The sequence below is a fragment of the Prinia subflava genome, chromosome 8 (genome assembly GCF_021018805.1).
Source record: "Prinia subflava isolate CZ2003 ecotype Zambia chromosome 8, Cam_Psub_1.2, whole genome shotgun sequence".
Classification (NCBI taxonomy): domain Eukaryota; kingdom Metazoa; phylum Chordata; class Aves; order Passeriformes; family Cisticolidae; genus Prinia; species Prinia subflava.
The window spans coordinates 4921892-4938832 of NC_086254.1; the positions used below are offsets into that span (position 1 = coordinate 4921892).

General features: G+C 43.3%; 1 protein-coding gene across 9 annotated transcripts in view; it reads left to right on the forward strand.

The window, feature by feature from the left end:
• Positions 1–16941, forward strand: part of CUX1 (cut like homeobox 1) — a 270018-nt gene that overhangs the window by 140240 nt on the left and 112837 nt on the right. For all 9 annotated transcript variants that reach the window (XM_063402464.1, XM_063402457.1, XM_063402465.1 and 6 more), the window contains exons 7-8: positions 807–883; positions 1569–1635. In XM_063402464.1, the coding sequence (XP_063258534.1) occupies positions 807–883; positions 1569–1635 (144 nt within the window). The remainder of the gene's footprint in view (positions 1–806; positions 884–1568; positions 1636–16941) is intronic.

Here is a 16941-nt window from a genome sequence, read left to right on the forward strand (position 1 = left end):
TCTGAGATGTGCAGAATATCCTAAAAGCAGGGTTGTGAAAAGCACAGCTCCTGGGAGATGCTGGAGCAGCTCCTTTGGAAGATGAGTTTTATAACTCCTGCAGCCTGGCCCTGAGCAAGGAGTGCAGTGGCTGCCTGGCCACATGATGTACAAATGAGTTTAACTGACACAAACACGAAAATGTTGCCCGTGGACGTGAGAAATGTGAGCATGTTAAAGTTTTGTTCATGTTCTGTAGAAAATATCACTGTGTGAGATTTGTTTTGAAATATGTGTGTTTTCTTAAAGAGTAGCTAATAATATTGCTGCATTTGGCACCCATTACAGCTCTGATGAAACAGCTGCTGCATCTATTCACTCTATCAGTTATGGCAACAAATTCCTTCATTATGACACTAAAATGGAAATGTATCATTCTTCTTGTACTAACTTTGTACAACAGAGGGTGCTTGGTGACAATTTTCTCAATATGTATGACATTTCCAAAACAAATTATGCTCAAGAAAACCTTCCACTGAAGTTGTCATTTCTATAGCAGTCAACTCTTTATAACGTTCACAGCTTATGTTATGAGGTGGCTACACTGTTAAAATTTTAATAAGTGGGACCACAAAGTAGGAGCAGCACCTCACAGAGTGACAGCATTCATGGGTCCCACGGAAGCACCTCGGAGCCTGTGTGGTGTTGGCACTTGTCTCACTCCAGCTGAGACATTGAATCCCTCCATCCCCCAAACCTGCAAGGCACAGAGGAGTTTTGTGATGTGATGACGAGCTCTGCTCTCACCTCTCCTCTCCCCTTCACAGAAAGTTGCAGGAGACCCAGATGTCGACAGCCTCGAAGCTGGAGGAAGCCGAACACAAAGTTCAAGCTTTGCAAACAGGTTTGGCCTGGCTTTTGTGACCTTTTCCAGGGGACCAGGTGGGAGGTGAGGGATCCTTGGGTGTGTCAGGACTGGGTGTGAGGCAGCTCTTGGCATGCAGGGAGGTCCAGCAGAGCTCATATGTGCTGTGTGAATCACAGCAAAGGCTGTCCTTGCCAAATAAAGGGACCACGGAGAACCAGAGCATCCCTGGAATCACAGCAGGCCATGGAAATTACCCTCCATGTGTGTTCTGCTTCCTCACATTTCCAAACTGTGAGAAATATCTGTGCTGATCAGTGTGAACCCTGTTTCTTAATTTTCATCTCTGCATACTTCGAAATTCCAGGTCTGGACACATTTGGCTTTGTTTACTATGAGAACAGAAGAAATTCTGTTCTCTGAACTATTGCAATAAGTATTTCAAAGGAATAAGCAGTTTGGCCAGCTTAATAAGAAACTAATAAAGTCTAGCTTGGTTAAGCAAAAAATGGAAATTTTTGCAATGTAACAGAAATACTGTAAGAAATTGTGAAAGAAGTCAAAGCCCTATGATTTTTTGTAAGCCATAATGGTTTGCCTAGGTAGAAAAATAAAGCTAAGGAGGTGTACAACTTTATTTTTTTTCATCAGGACATGTACAGCCTTATTTATGACTGAATACTGCTGTTTCAGTGCTGTAATGCTTCATGTTTATGCCTTTTAGCCTTGGAAAAAACCAGGACAGAGCTATTTGATCTGAAAACAAAATACGATGAAGAAACTACTGCAAAGTAAGATTTCCCTGTTTTCTTTCTATGTCTTCCTTCAGGGTATCACTGATTTTTTTTTTTTGTTTTGCATCTGTCTGCTGGAGAGAGATGAGATGAGATGAGGGAGGCTCAGGCATCCAAGTTTTTGGAAAACATGGTCATAATTTGGCTTCCTATGGAGAGATTATTAGTTTTTATATTTTCTGGTCCCCAGCAAGGCACATCTCCTGGCACACACACTGCTGCATTCCTGGTTTCATTCTCAGGTGCTTCATCTGTGTATCTCTCAGCCTGTATATCTCTTGTATTTTACCTAGAAATAGGACAGTTTCAGAAATAAGGTATTCATTGTGATCTTCCCATCTTGGTGAAAATAAAGCTTCCCTTAGTAAAGGATTTCTGTTTGACTCTTGGGCACCCTGGCTCTTTCTGCTTTTGGGGTAGGAGTCCTTGCTCTGCCAGGTTCACCCCTAATTACAGACAGCAGCATTTGGGGCAGATTTTCCTTGTTTTCAAGTAGAACATGAAGGTAGTCTTAAAATATATATTCTTGTCTTCTTAATAGCTACTGTTTCCAATTATCCTCTGGTTTTATTAACCATCAGGGCAGGGAACAACAAAAGAGACAGACTGCTGCTGGTTTCCTTTGAACCCTTCATATTTAAGGAAAGTTAATAATGAGAAGGAATTCTCATGATCAGCAGGATTAAGCACAAAGAGACATTTCAGTGTCTGGAAATGGGATGGGAATGCAGCAGCCATTTCAGCTGGCTGGGACACTCCAGGGAAGGGCTGGGACTCAATGTCACCCCCTGTGCCCACTGCCCAGGGTTAAAACCACTCACACTGGCACCAATTTCAATTTCTTACCCCTGTTGAGGGTCTGATTCCCCACTGAGGATTGGGGAACCCAGCTGGAGCTCACAAAATCCAGCCCACGGTGATTTTAACAATCAGCACTTGGAGTTTAAACACCTTTTGTATCCTTCAGGATAATCTTTCAGGTGGGTTTTGGTCTGGCTCTGGAAGTCCAGTTTCCTTTGAGCTCTGTGTAGGATGAGTTCCATGCAAGGGGATCAGAAGTATTTTTGTTCCCTCACTGATTCATCCCTCTCTAAGGGATGTAAACAAATGCTGGTTCAGATGAGCCCTAAATTCCTGCAGACTGACTTTGTTTTTTCCTGCACACAACTGATATTGTTGTTATTTAATCTTACAGTCACTTCACAGGCAGAGATCAGTGGTTTTAGGCACTGAACCTAATAACCCCTCACCCTTTTTAATGTGTTTATTTGCAGAGTGCTTCATTTTTTAATACTGTTTCCCTAAGTGCTGTAATTTATCTTACAACGAACAAAACCTGTTTCGTAAAATATTTGTTTGCGTTTCTAATCTCACTCTTTCGGGGAGATTCACACAGAAATATTTCTTTTTTATATGATCTTGAGAATGACTCTTACCTAATTTATATAGAATTACATAAAATTAGTAGCATCTGCAGTAACAAGAAGTTCACTGTGTTCTGTAGCAGAATGATTTTGGAGTCTGGCTCTGGAATATAATGGTCATGGAGCTGAATCCTGAAGCAGACATTAAACTTGTACTTTATCTCCCGGACTAATGTACTGTGAAAACAAACTTGTAGGTCCTAATAACAGCAGAAATATTTTATCATTGTTTTGGATATTTATGGCAGGAATAGTTCTTGCATAACAACACTCGTCTGTAGCGTTTGTGGCCCAAATTTTGCAATATGGAAATCTAGAAGAACATGAAAAGGGAACTGAATGTAGACAGTGAAATTGAGTCATCTGTTTTAATTGTAAAAGCTGGGAGAAAGGCTGAAAAAACACCAATAAAAAGGGTGAAAGACAGTTTGATTCTTTTCTTAAAAGAAGCCCTCTTTTGATCTAAGTCTGAAAAGCTACTTGTATTGCCAATTTTAATTTTATGTTTTAAAAACATGTGATTTTTATCTTAGGCCAGAATTGTTAGTTTTACAGACGCTTATTTGATGCAGATGAATTGGAGTGCCTTCGGGAAAAAAACAGATAATTGTCGATTTTTTAAAGCTAACAGCGCTTTTAAGATTTGCAGTCTCAGAATAAAGCTGCCTTTCAACCACTTGAAACTTTGAAAATCTTTCAAACAAGGCAAAAAAACCCCCAAGAAGCAAAAGAAACACAGAGGGAGAAGTCTTCATTATCGGCATTAAGGAGTCTGGATTTTATCCTGGAGACCTGTGGTGGTGATCTGAAAAGTTGGGAATCATTATGTCAACTTGTTTGTTTTATCTTTTCACAATGTCCCGTTCAAAGTACTCCACGTGCTGAGGGAGGGACAGAGGCACAGCCAGGCACCTTCAGATGAGATCAGTGGCTGGAATTCAAATTTCCAGCCCAGTTCTGTGCTCCCCACGTGCAGAATTCCCAGCAGGTGAGGGCGTGTGTGCCCCTGCACAGCCCCGTGCCGGGCACTGAAGGTGTTAATGACAAAAAGAAGTTTATTATGTGCAGTCATTGCAGTCTGTCAGCTGGAATATCAGAAGCTGCCTTTGACAAGATGGCAGGAGCAAAGTTTTCCATGTGTAGGCTTGAAGTAAAATGTAATTAGCCTTTATGTGCAGAACAAGGATCCATTGATGAATACAGCTGGTCTTTGTTTTCTTCTGTCATTGAGTGTGGGAGGTAAAAGTGTTCTTCTTCATGTTTATTAATACAAGATTCCTTAGACAAATGGCAAGCACAGTTTAATATTTGTTGGAACACAGAGGGGCTTGCCAAAACAGTTGTTGTGTAAGAGGATTTCAAGGTTTTCAGATTATAATCATCTCTGGGTTAAATAAATGAATGATTACTCTGCCTTTTTCAATTAAAGAGGCACATCCTCTCCCGAGGCCTGACACTGATTCTGTTTGCTGTCCCACACGTTCCTATCAGCAAACCTGGATTTAACCAGCACTAATGAGTTTGATCTGGAGATTCTGTCAGACCTGGAACTGAAAAGCAAACTCAGACCTGAGTTTCAGCAAAATCAAAAGAATATTGGACTTGGTTGGGTTTTTTTCCTAGTACAAGAGACATTTCTTTTTCTTTCTTTCTTTGCAAGAAAAGAAACATTCTGTATACATTTCCTCAGTTTTCCAGGGACAAACAGTTCTCTCTAACAGTGCTCTTTCACTTCTGGCTTGCTGCAGAATCCAAGCAAGTGCTTGGGATTCCCAGCTGGAACGGTTGGATTCCACTTTTAGATCAATTCCAGAGCCACCTCTTTGCTCCGACCCCTGCTCTCCCCCAGCCTAAATGAATTCTAATTGGAAAAGGACCTTGGGTTGCAGCTCATACAGTAGGCTTGTTACATTACTGTTAACATGTGGGTTGAGGCTCCCTGCCTTTGATGAAAGAAAATATCGAATTTCACTGAAATGCTCCATTTTCACCAGCCGGCTTTAAGTAGTCTTGTGAGGATTTCGGGTACTGCCCACTCCCCCTCCCCAGTTCTGCAATAAAAAGCCTTCATAAACAACACAAACCAGAAAATGTTTAGGCTAAAGCTGTCAGTCAGAGCAGCTCTGCCACCATCAGTTTTGTTACCAGTGGATTTTCTGTAAGATTCAGACTTTTTGTCCTTCTAAAAGTAGCACAGGAATGCAAGGGAGAAGGAGCTTTTTGTATTTACTGAAGCAGTCATCCAAACACAGCTACTTTCAATAACCTGCAGAGAAACATTTTGCCTCCAGTATATGGGCAGAGATTGTTGCCCTTCCATAGATCAGGCTGATAATTGGGTTTTTTTGGCAGCACAAATCAGGATGACACAGGAGGACAATGGGAACAGGAGGAGATGCCTGTGGTTTTTGGCTCTTTGGGGTAAACAATGCTCTTCTTCCACATGATCAAACAGACCTGTCCTTCAGGCATCAGTGTAGGATAAAGTTCTACAGATGTGCTTTTCTGCAGGGATGGAGTGTAGGATTTGGCTTGGAGACAAGGGACCAGAAGTTTGGAGAATTCCTGAAAACTTATTTCTGCCTGAAGCATTCATGTGAAATTTTCTGTTCTATTGGGGCAAATCTCAGTTAACTTGGACTTCAGGGGAATAATTCCCAATATATAGTGAGAATTCAATTATTTAATTTGGTTTTTTAACAAATCTTTCTTGGTTAAATGCTGGCTGGTGCCAATATATCACTTCTCAAATGTTTGTCCTCTTCCATTTTGATGGTGCTCAGGGTCAAACTGAATAAAAAAGAAAGTTGTGCTCCCTCCAGCATCACATAATTACTGTGATGAATGGCATCAAATGCTGCTTCCCCCATTGAGCCTCAAGTACTGTAGTTAGGGTGGTGGTGTTGGACATGACATGAAATTGCTTCTCTTTGCTGTGCCTCTAAGGTCTTAAACTTTCCTATTTCCTGTTCCTCTGATGAGTCATTAACTTCTAATGCTCAGCTTTGGAATTATTGCTGTATTTAAAGTGATTTCCCTAAAAACAGGAGATGGAGAACTTCACAGGCCATGTCTCTTTCCAGAGTTTTCCCCTCAGTTTCCTGGTCCTGCTGCCACCAGTGAAACCCCAGGACTGGTGGCAGTGAGAGGATGAAAAACCAGGGAGGATGTTACAGAGAACAAATTTTTTTAAGAAAAAAGAAAAAGTGAAGAAAAATTGAATGTTTTGAATCTTACAGAGAGCTCTGTCTGCATTTAACATTTGAGGTTCAAAGTTGTAACTGTGCCTTATGCAAAACTCACCAGGCTGAAAGCCACTATTATAACGTTAATATTTTGCTTAAAAACCTACAAGTGAAGATGAATGGAAATACTTTGGAGATCTGCTTCATATTTTGACCTAAAGCTTTGGTGTGAAAGAGGGCTTGAGAGCCCATGTGCAAACCAGCCCTTTTTTGTCACATTTTGGGTTCAGCCTGCAGTCACACCAGCAAAGCTGCAAAGTTGTATGGGAAGAGAATTCAGTGTTCCTGTGAAACACTTGGCTCTGTGAAACCCTGAGTGCTCACTTGAAGCATTAACCTTTACTTATGGGTAGGGAAACTGAGGCACAAGGAGTGTGGATAATGCCCAAAGGCAGCAGTCTGACCTTGGCTGGAGCCTAGAAATATGCAGACATGCAAATGAGAGACCACAAACTGACCAAAAGGTTATTTATTTTCATTTTTCATTTCTAAGAGTGCTTTTCTGAGAGCTCCATATAAATGGAGCCATTGGAGTCAGTAGGAGCTGGTGCTGTAGCTGGGCTCTGTTGCCTCTTTTGTTAGACTTGTAATGCTTGCAAATTAGTTAATGTAACTTTCTGACAGCACCAAAGTGCCCTAGGTCCTCTCAGGGCTTTTATTTTGTTTGTGTTTTAACCTCCGGTGAGACTGTTGAGTTCCTTTTTCTAGTATAGCCTAAAAGCTGGTGTTATTTAACAACCCAAAGTAGAAAAACATAGCCTGAGGGTATTCCAGCATATTCTAGTCATCACCCTGTTATCTGTAACCTTGGCTTGACATGAGCTCCTTAGATGGAAATCTTTAAATAAATGCAAAGCACTTTGGCTCGGGCTGGGGTCAGCCCAGCCATGGGTGCAGCCAGGGCTCCTCCGTGGGAATGGGGCTGCCTGGAGAGGCTGTGGATGTGTGTGAAGTGACAAGGGACAGGAGTGTCCCCGTGGCCCTGTCCTGTGTGTCCCCACCCAGCCAGGCCTCTCCAGGCTGGTGCAGGGTGGGCCATGGGGGTGTTCTGCAAAATCCCAACCTGCAGCAGGGCTGGGCTTCCCCTGAGAGGCCAAAGGACATCCCAGCCTTGTGAGCCTTCACCACAGCAGCTCCTGGACCTGCAGCAGCTGAACTTTGAGGAAGAGGAGGAAGAAAAACCTCCTGGCAGAGGCACGTCTGCCCCCAGCAGGGACAAGGTCCCTGGGCTTGCATCTGCCAGTCAGCTGAGCCTGGATTCCACTCAGCTCTTTCATGTGTGTCTGCAAATTACAACAGTCTCCTTTTTTTAAATTATTATTTTTATTTTTTTTATTTTCAATGCAAAGTAGCAAATCAACGGAGTTATTTCGGTGCAGAAGCGCTTCCTGGCGAGGCCTTGTCTGTGACAGCAGGAGGGCACGTGGCTGTGCTGTGCTCCAGCTCCTGCAGGGCTGGGATGAGGGAAAAACCCTGGGATCATCAGAAACAAATCCAGCTGTTTGCAGCCCTGTGGGGTTACCCCTTGCCAGCCCCAAAAAGCTCTGCAGGAGGTGCTGACCCTAAACTGGCAGGTGCTGCAGTGCTCGTCTCTACCTGGCCACGTGTTTAATGGCTGATTTCCTGCCCTGGTGTGTGCTGGAAACCTTCCTTGTGCTGCAGGGATGGATTCCAGCTGCTTTTCCCACTCCCACACAGGCAGAGAAATGAGTCAGGAAAGTGCTCTGTGCTCCCTCACTTATTGAAAGAGATGAGAACGTCCTGAACGAGAATGGAAGTTCAGGAAATTCTGTGAGATCCCAGGCACTAAAACTCTGTGTCCTGGAAAACAGCCTCCTTCCTCTGCCTGGATCTTCTTTCCCTTTGGAAATCCAGGTGTTTGCTGTGAGAGCTGGCAGCCCTGCACCCCCACACTGTTTCATACAACGTTGACATTCCCCCGGTGCTTTCATTTGGGTTTTTGTTTGCCTTTTCCAAGAACAGGAAGGTGTGAGCCATCACTGTCAGGGGCTGCATCTGGCACAACTTGCCTTATGGAATTAATCTTGTTCTGTTTCTTCATTAGCAAGGTTTTTCGCCATCTCATTAAACCTACACCTAAATGTCGGTAGGTGTGAACCCATCCCTGCGTTAAAAAGTTGCTGTGCTGCCCCAGCTATCAGCCACCTGACTGCACAAGTAGGGATGTTATCCTTTCCACAGTTGCTTTAAAAATAAAAAGTATTTCTGTTTTGTGCCATCAGTTCATACTGTTGATTTTGGGAACTCGGGGGTCTTCCCATTTCTTAGGGTAAAGGCTACAGAATGAAGTGCCTGCATTGCTGTACAGGCCATCCCTGCTTTAAAACTCCCAATTATTTCTCCTGCCCACTCCCATATAATTCTTTGAGTTCCCTTTAAACCTTTTCCTGATGTCTGTGGCAGAAGCAGGGCGGGAGGGAGGTGTCTGCACTGGCACATGCAGGAGTCACCCCAGCACTGCAGCCCTGCATTTGCCCTGTGCTCTGGTTGCAGGACAAAACGGGGTTTGCTCTGCAGACTGGGAGCAGTTTTGGCAGCAATAAGGCCATAAAACAATGACATTTCCAGTAAATCCCAGACTTTCCTGAGGAGCAGTGTGAGGGTGTGGATGTCACAGGAGCCTGGTTCAGCCCCTTCTGATCCTCTTGGAGACATCACTTAATGGGACCTAAGAAATATTGTCTCATTTACATATCCTCTGATCTAATTAAAAGACAATAAGGCCATGTGGGATTGCAGTTTTGTGGCACAGAAAATATCTGGTGGGGGGGAAATAGAATTGCTTTATCTTGATGAGATTTTTTTGAAAGATAATGTTTCAACACAGAAGTTTAAAAAAATACTGTCTTTGATCAGGAAGCTGAGAATCCAGGATAGAACTCTGATTCAGGGATTTGGAAGAGCTGGGTGTTGGCCAGCTCGTGGAGCAGAAGGGATAAGGCAGGATGGTGCAGACACTAAACCCAAGAAAAACAATAGACAACATGCAGGCCTGTTAATAACTTCATTAGCATTCATGTAAAGCATTAAATAAACAAATGCATAATACACAAATCCTGTAAGCCTGAGATTGTTAACCCTTAACTCCTCTCTGGTGTTTCTGCAGGAGCACAACAGAGCAGTGATTTTGAGCCTTGCCTCCCAGAGTTTGGAAACATGGGGAAACTGAGGCACAGGGAGGGGCTGGAATACTGGAAGGCAACCAGTGCTACAGCAAGGATCACACTGAGAAATCAAAGCAGTACACAGAGGAAAGGGCTTCTGCTTCCCCTGTTTTGCTTGGAAGCAGCTGCTTGAAGCCCAGAATAAACCCCAGCTGATCGAGTCTTGCTTGCAAGCTCTAAGTGCCTGTTTGTAAGAAATTGTGAGCAAAAATTAAATTTGACTGAAGCACTGCCTTGGGGTTACTAACCTTTTGTAGCAGATTTTCAGTGCCTTTTAATAGCTGATCTTTGGTTACTTGTGATCACCAGCTCTCCAGCCTGTCTTCATTCTTTCCGTGGAACTAATGAACTTTCAGCTGAATAGTGGGGGTTTATTCCCTCCCCCATGCAGGTTTTTATTAGTGAGGGGCTTTAGGCTAGTCTGGTGTTGATTTGTTTTGTGCTGGGCATAAATCTCCTGGGTTCCCTGGGGACTGCACCCTCAGGATGAATTCCTGCCCTCCTGCCCCTCCTCATGGGGCTGAGCCCCTCCAAACCCAGATTGCTGGGCTGAAGTCACTTGGGTTTTCCACTGTACTGACAACCAGATGTATTCATATATATAAAAAAATACAGATGAAGTGCCATGGCAACTTTTGTCCAGTGGTTTCTATTTTCTTCCTTTCCCTTCCTCTGAGCCGAAGTTCAGCTCTGGGAAAAGGGAATCTTTCTATTACAGTTGGTTCTAAGCAGAGTTGCAGGGGAGGATTATGAGCAGGTAACTTTTTTTTTGCATGATTTCCTCAAGAAATTGTATTTACTGATGTTTCATTTCTTATGTATTTCCTCATTTATGGGATGGGGATTATTAACCTGCCTGAATACAGTGGTTACATCAGACAGATAACCTGAGGGACACATCTGGCTTTCATAAAAATATACCACCCATTTCCATCATTGTGAACTGTGTCATCCACCAGTTGGGCTGCCATAAATCCCTGTGAAATGCACACAGCCTTAACCAGTAGTGAGGAGCACATAACTTAACCATGGAGTAACTAACCATCTTAATAAATCTACATTTACTCTTTGCTGGAGACACTTCAGGGAAAGTGGGAACAATTTCTACAGCCTCTTATCCCACGTGGCCGTGGTAATGTAAAGGGTAAGCAGAGTTCTTGTTCTGCAGAGAGATCCCCATACCCTGCTCTCCGTTTCACCCTCTGTGTTTGGGAATAATCTGTGTAAAACAAATAAAAAGCCCTGCCAAGCAGCCAGCTCTGCAGCCACAGTGCCCAGCACCCGTGTGCGGGGCCGTCATTAAAAGATTTCATGAAACAGCCTTAAAAATGAAAAGTTTCCTTTCCGAGAGAGAGAGAGATAATTGAACTCATTGATTTGTTTCACGGTTTGTTTGCCCTTTCATTCCCTTCCTGAGGTGCTGTTTGTTGAGGAATGTCTCCAATTGCCAGAAAGACAGTGGGGTGTCTAATATTTCCCCGCCAGCTCTCCTTTCAGCCAGAGCAGAGTACTGTGGCAAGCCTACGATATGAATTTTTAATGCAGAACTTTATAACATAGCCCTTGCAGCACGGCTGCACTACTCTCTTGAGCTTTCAGATTTAATGCTCTGATGAACAGAGCACAGACTTGGGGCATTCGACAGCAGTCGGAATTAACCCCTGCCTTACCCAGGGTGTAGCACTTCATTTCCCTGTAGATTAACACACACGGGATAAAAATTCCAGATGCACCCACCACAGCCAGGATTTTTAGTCCCAAAGTGATCTGGGATATGTTTTCCCTCTATTAATAATGGGAATTTTTGAGGCTGTTCCCTTTTCCTGGGCACAAGTGCTGCAGTCATTCTGTAGTGGATAAAAGGACACTGTCTTGCCCACTGTCTGGGCTCTGATAACAACCCAGGCTCGATGGCCAGAGAGGGAAAGGAGATTAAATCAGCTCTGTAATGCATCATGGAGATGAATTTGCCATAGGTTCCTGCTCTCCCAGATTGGATCATTTAGCTGTTCCTGCCGTGCTAGTCCATCTGAGGGGGTTTGGCTCTGTTTGGAATCTGATCTTAACTAGATGGGGATGTTCCTATTAGTCCATCTCCTTATTTACCTAGCCAGAAGTGTAGGGCCCAGCAGTGGAGAAAAGTAGCCCAAATACTCCTGGGGGCATTAGCACGTGTTTGTTAGTGTTGAATTTCATCTGCTGTAAAGCTGCCTCTTCACCTGACTTGGTTTAATGTCTGGACTTTTTGCTCTTCTGTAGTTTTGGCAATAATAATTCTGCTTTTCTGCAGTTAGTGCTGCAGTGCTGATCATCAGCTTTTCTGTATCAGTTCTCCACTTCTTAAACACCACTCTTCATGCATTATCTGGAGGAATATTGCTGTTAAAAACCCTCCTGTCTCTCTGTGTAGCCTTTGAGGTTTTCCTGGTTCTTTTTGGCAGCAGTGTCACAGCCAGGACTGGCCTCATTGAGGACCTGGGCAGGATTTTGTCAAAAGAAAATTTGTATTTGTAGGTTTAACTTTGCTAATGAAGAAGGAGCCTGGTGTATTTAAATTGTGATAGGACAGGTGAAAGCCAGAGGGATTTAGCTGGGGCACAGGACAAGCAGGGTTTTAATGGCATTTGGAGAAAGACTTAGTGAGGAGCTTGTGCTCGAGTGTTAAAATTTGCCTTAAACCTTTGTGAATGAGAAACACGAGTTGTTCTTAACTGATACCAAAATAAGTACATTTACACTGTCTAATCTTAAATCAGCATCTCAGCCTTGGTGAGACGTTTACACATTCGTTTCAGAGGAGGTCTTTTAAACAGCTTGTCTTATTATTACAGACCCAAGATTGGCTTGGCTTCCTCCACTGTTATTACTGACTCACAAGATTAAGGTTTTCAAGGCTTGTTGCTAAATGCAGAGAGATCCTGTTGGTTCATTCAGTAGTTCTAGGTATCTATTAACTTCATTTCTATAAAAAACCCACTGCATTTTGATAGGAATTCACTTTGAGTCTGGCTTATGAAAAGGACACTGCAGTTTTTATTGCTGTAGTGGTAATTACCTCCACATCTTATTTTTGTTGTGTCAAGCACACTACCTAAACCAAGGGGGATGACTCAGTTGTGCCATATGTGAAAAGAGCACACAGGGTAAGGCCAGACTTCATTAATGTGGGCAGTCTTTGAGCCCTTGGATGGGAACGTGGAAGTGCTGGTGCTTGCATTGTAGCTGTAAAAATAAAGGTACAGAAATAGAAGCACATAAACTGCGTTTGCTGATCATTCGTTTGGACATCCATTAGGTCATTCTGTGGGGAATGGAAATGTTCTCCTTTCTTGGAGACCACACCAAAGGAAAAAAGATGCATGTGGCATCTGCCATAATATTAATGCTGTGTTACCACTGGCTGCCCCATCTCAGGGCACTGGGATGGGCAGTTTCAATCATTCCACCCTTTTTCATTGTTTCACCTGTGGTGCTTTATTGTGGGAGTCCTCTGCTTTTACTGAGCCCAAGTGGAAATATTTATTTAATGAGTTGTAGCAGATTTTTATATGCAGAGGGGTAGAGTGGAGGAACATGACTCACAGGAATTGAAAAGATCGACAAATTCAATTTAACCATTTCTGTTCCTCACCACAGTCCTTCCCATTTCGGGGAAGGGAAGGAAGATTGCAGAGGAGAAGGGGCAGAGTGTCCTTCCATGGATTCCAGAGACACCTCTGCCTGCTGCTCCCTGTGCTGACCCAAATCCAAGTGATGAGCAGAGTCCTTTGAAATGTCTCCACTTGAATTCTTGGATGTTCACCATCCATGGCTTTGAAGGTTGTCTGCATGGCCAGAATGATCTTTTCTTATTACTGACTCAAGATAAAATGTTGATTTTTTAAAAATTTATTTCCATTTTTTTTTATTGCATGTAACCAGCATAGAGTAGCTGCTGTAGCAGGTTACGCTTTTTAATTTAACAGATTTTAATGCTGAGATTTGCAGGATCTAAATCAGGAGGCTGTATCTGGACTTGCTTAAACTTGGGTCTCAAAGCCAGAACTGATACATGTTCTACTTTTTAAAATGCAAGTGAATGCCTGGAATGGCTCCTATTTCTAGGGCAGAAGTTTGAAATAATTAAATTGCAGCAGAGTGCACGATGTGGGTGTCTTTGAAGAAGGTACTCCTTGGTAATATGCAGCAGCACTTTTAATAACTCCCTGTCCTGGGCTGGTTTAGATCCATGGAGCCAGTTGGGAAATGTGCATTAGCATTGGAAGTTGCCATCTGAGTGACAACAAACAACTCCTGCTTCTGGAATGCTAACAATGACAAGTCATTTGGTACAGCCATTTGCCAGTTTAATGGCTTAAGCAGCTTAGTTTTAATTAAACAGCAGCTTCTGTGTATGATATCAGGGAAAATAATGTTCTGCTTACAAGTGGAGTTGTTCAGTGTTGTCTCTACCTTGCTGGAGACACCAGCAGCCTCTTTGTTCCAGCATTCAGCCAGTGCATTGTCTGCCAGTTCTTATCAGAATTTGTCTGCAGCAGGGCAAACAAACCCTTTTGGGGTATGGATGAGCCCTCATCCCTTGGTTCAGTGCAAACCCAGCCTTGCCTTGGTGGCAGGAGTTGTTCCCTGGGTGGGAAGAGCTCCAGCCCTGGGCTGCAATTCCAGGTGTGGTTCCCCCAGGATGTGTGGGCTGTGGGATCCTTCCCCTCTCTGCCAGCCTCTAGGAGAGATCTGGGGACTGACTCACAAAGGGGTAAAATTCCTGCCTGCTGGCATGAACAAAAAGTGACTGAAGTGTTCCAGGCTGGCTTGGGCAGGGCCCTGAGCCCGTGGAGGTGTCCCTGCCTGTGGCAGCGGGGTGGAATGAGGTGATCCTCGAGGTCCTTTCCAAACCAAGCTGTTCTGGGATACTCTGCTGTGGAAATGAGGAGTTTGGGGGTCCATCTGAACTTGATTTCACAGAGAGTAAATGACAGCCAGGAAAGACCCCCATGTCCTTCATCCCACAGAGCCTGGAAACCCAGTTTTGTGGGATAGTTGTGCTGGAAGTGACAACCTTGTCACCCTCAGGAGTCATTTTGCAGGTGGCAGATACAAGTTTGGTGGGGACTAACAGAACAAGGTGACATTGCCACTTGCAGACACAGTTCCTGTTCTGAATCCTGCTGCTTTTCATCTAATACCTTTCCAAAAAGCCTTTCTTAATTTGCAAGTAATAAATAATGTGGCGTGGGCTCACTGTATTCTTTGGCTGGTGTTCCTTGCTCAAAGAGATTGGTGTGAGCCAAACTTCTGCGTGGCAGGTGAAGGTTGACACTTGGACTGTTTAAGATGAGACTTGTAACATCACTTGAGGACAGCTGATTATCAACAGCCTTGGTTTCAGAGCCATTCCCTCTGGTTTCTGCCACCTGCAAATGTCAGCACCCACTCCGTGTTACCTGATCCCTCTGTGCCAGGAGCTGGGAGCTCCAAGGAAGTTGAGATGCTTGGAAGGAATTTTCCCACCTTCTTTATTTTTCCTTTTCTTTCCTATCCCTTCCTCTTTAGTCCTCACCTACCTTGGAATCAGTGTGGGCAATTTATGCAAAATATGATGTTTCACACATGTTAACAATAATAAGGAGGCAACCAGAGGGTTTTTGAGGTTGAGGAGGTAATAATGCACAAGTTTAGCTCAGTTGTGCTTATTGGGGCAAGTATTGCACATCTTGAATTAGAACCTCTTGAGACTCAATACAGCCTAACACTGTCTGATTTATTTAATCACATCTACATGAAATCAGATATATTCATCAACAGAGAACAGGGTGAGCAAATCGAATGAAAGCATTGCTCAACAGAATTTCTGGTAGGAGAATGTATCCTGGAAGATTTAAGTGGTAAATAATCAGCAGTTTTGTTGCTTATTCCAGTTTGTGGTCACTTAAATTCATCAGCAGTCGTTCCTTGGCTTTTCATATGGATGAAGTCTGGAGGTCTGTTGTGACTTCTTGTGCTAATAGAAAAAAAAAATCACCTATCATGTTCCATTCTTATGAGAACAGTAAAGATACAACATTGCTGTTGGAATCATGCAGGTATCTGGCGCTCCCAAATTGGCCATTTTTGGGTTTTCATCATCTCGGTAAATCAGGGACATGTTCTTGTTGCCAGTCACAAAAGGAAGATAATGCAGAGCCCTTCTTCACATCCTGTGCTCAGAGCTGATGGTATAAAGCAGTTTATCCTTCCTTTCCCAGAGCCATCTACTTTTAAGGGCTTTGTTTTGCACGCTGCTGCAAATACATTTGCTGCCTGCATTAGTCATTTACAGTACTTAGATCCTGTAACTATTAAATTGTTAACATTGGGAGCCAGCTATAATTATCTTTTATTATTATTATTAATGGGCATAGTGCTTTCTTTCCTCTCTAGCTTTCCTGAACATTCAAGGGGTCTTTAATGTATCTTACACTGAAGCAGCATCTTTGATCCCTGTTTAGACTCTTTGTTTTCTTATTTCTCTAAAATGCTCACCAAGAATTCTTTTGTCTTCATGACATTTTTGCTTGTTTGGGATGTGCAAAATGGATATCCCAGGGAAAAATACATGGCAAAGCCTTGGTCCTGCAGAATCACCACCCTCCAGGACTGCTTTAAACAAGAGCTGCTGTGGCTGCACACCCATGTGAGGCAGCTCTATAAACCTCATGCAAATCCCAATTTCTGGAATTCCTTGTTGGGTTTGAACACTAAAATAATAGAAGAAAAGGTGGTTAACAAGTTTAATCACTGGCTATTCTACTAAATGTTGTTTTTATCCACGTTCCAGTCCAGAACAGGGAGTTTTCTTCCACTTTCGTGTAAAAGGGTGAAAGCCCTAAGTTTAACTAAGGGCTTATTGTTTTTTCTGGTCAAGTAAGACCAGAAAAACAAATAGTTTTGGCCTTCTTTGACTTTTCTGGCCTTACTTGAATTTTTCCATGTCCAAAAAACCAGAGGTGCTTGACTTCAGCATTAATGGCCCTCTTTTTCCCAGTGTTTATTGCTGGGTGGGGAAGCTGCAGGGAAGATGATCCTGTTGATGGTGATGTTATTCACAACTGGGAGAATATCCATGGACAGACTTTCCCTTGAGCTTCTAATGAAGACCCTGTGGATCTCAGGGGTGGAGGAAGGTCTCAGCTGTGCCATGGCCAGGCAGCTGCAGGGGTATTAAGTGAGCTCTGTGCTGATGGTCCTGATCAGTGATTTTCTGTATGTCCTGCAAATTCCTGCAATCCCACTGGTTATTGCTAAGAAATCACAGCAATAACTGTGAAAGGCAACGGGTCATAGATTGTACTAATGTTCCATCCTTTGATGGAAAACTCCAGATAGCCTGCAAGGTAGAAATGACTGCTGGAGATCCCCTGGTGTACAAGTTGTGGCTGGGACTGGAACCTTTTGACTGGGAGGATTTCTGTC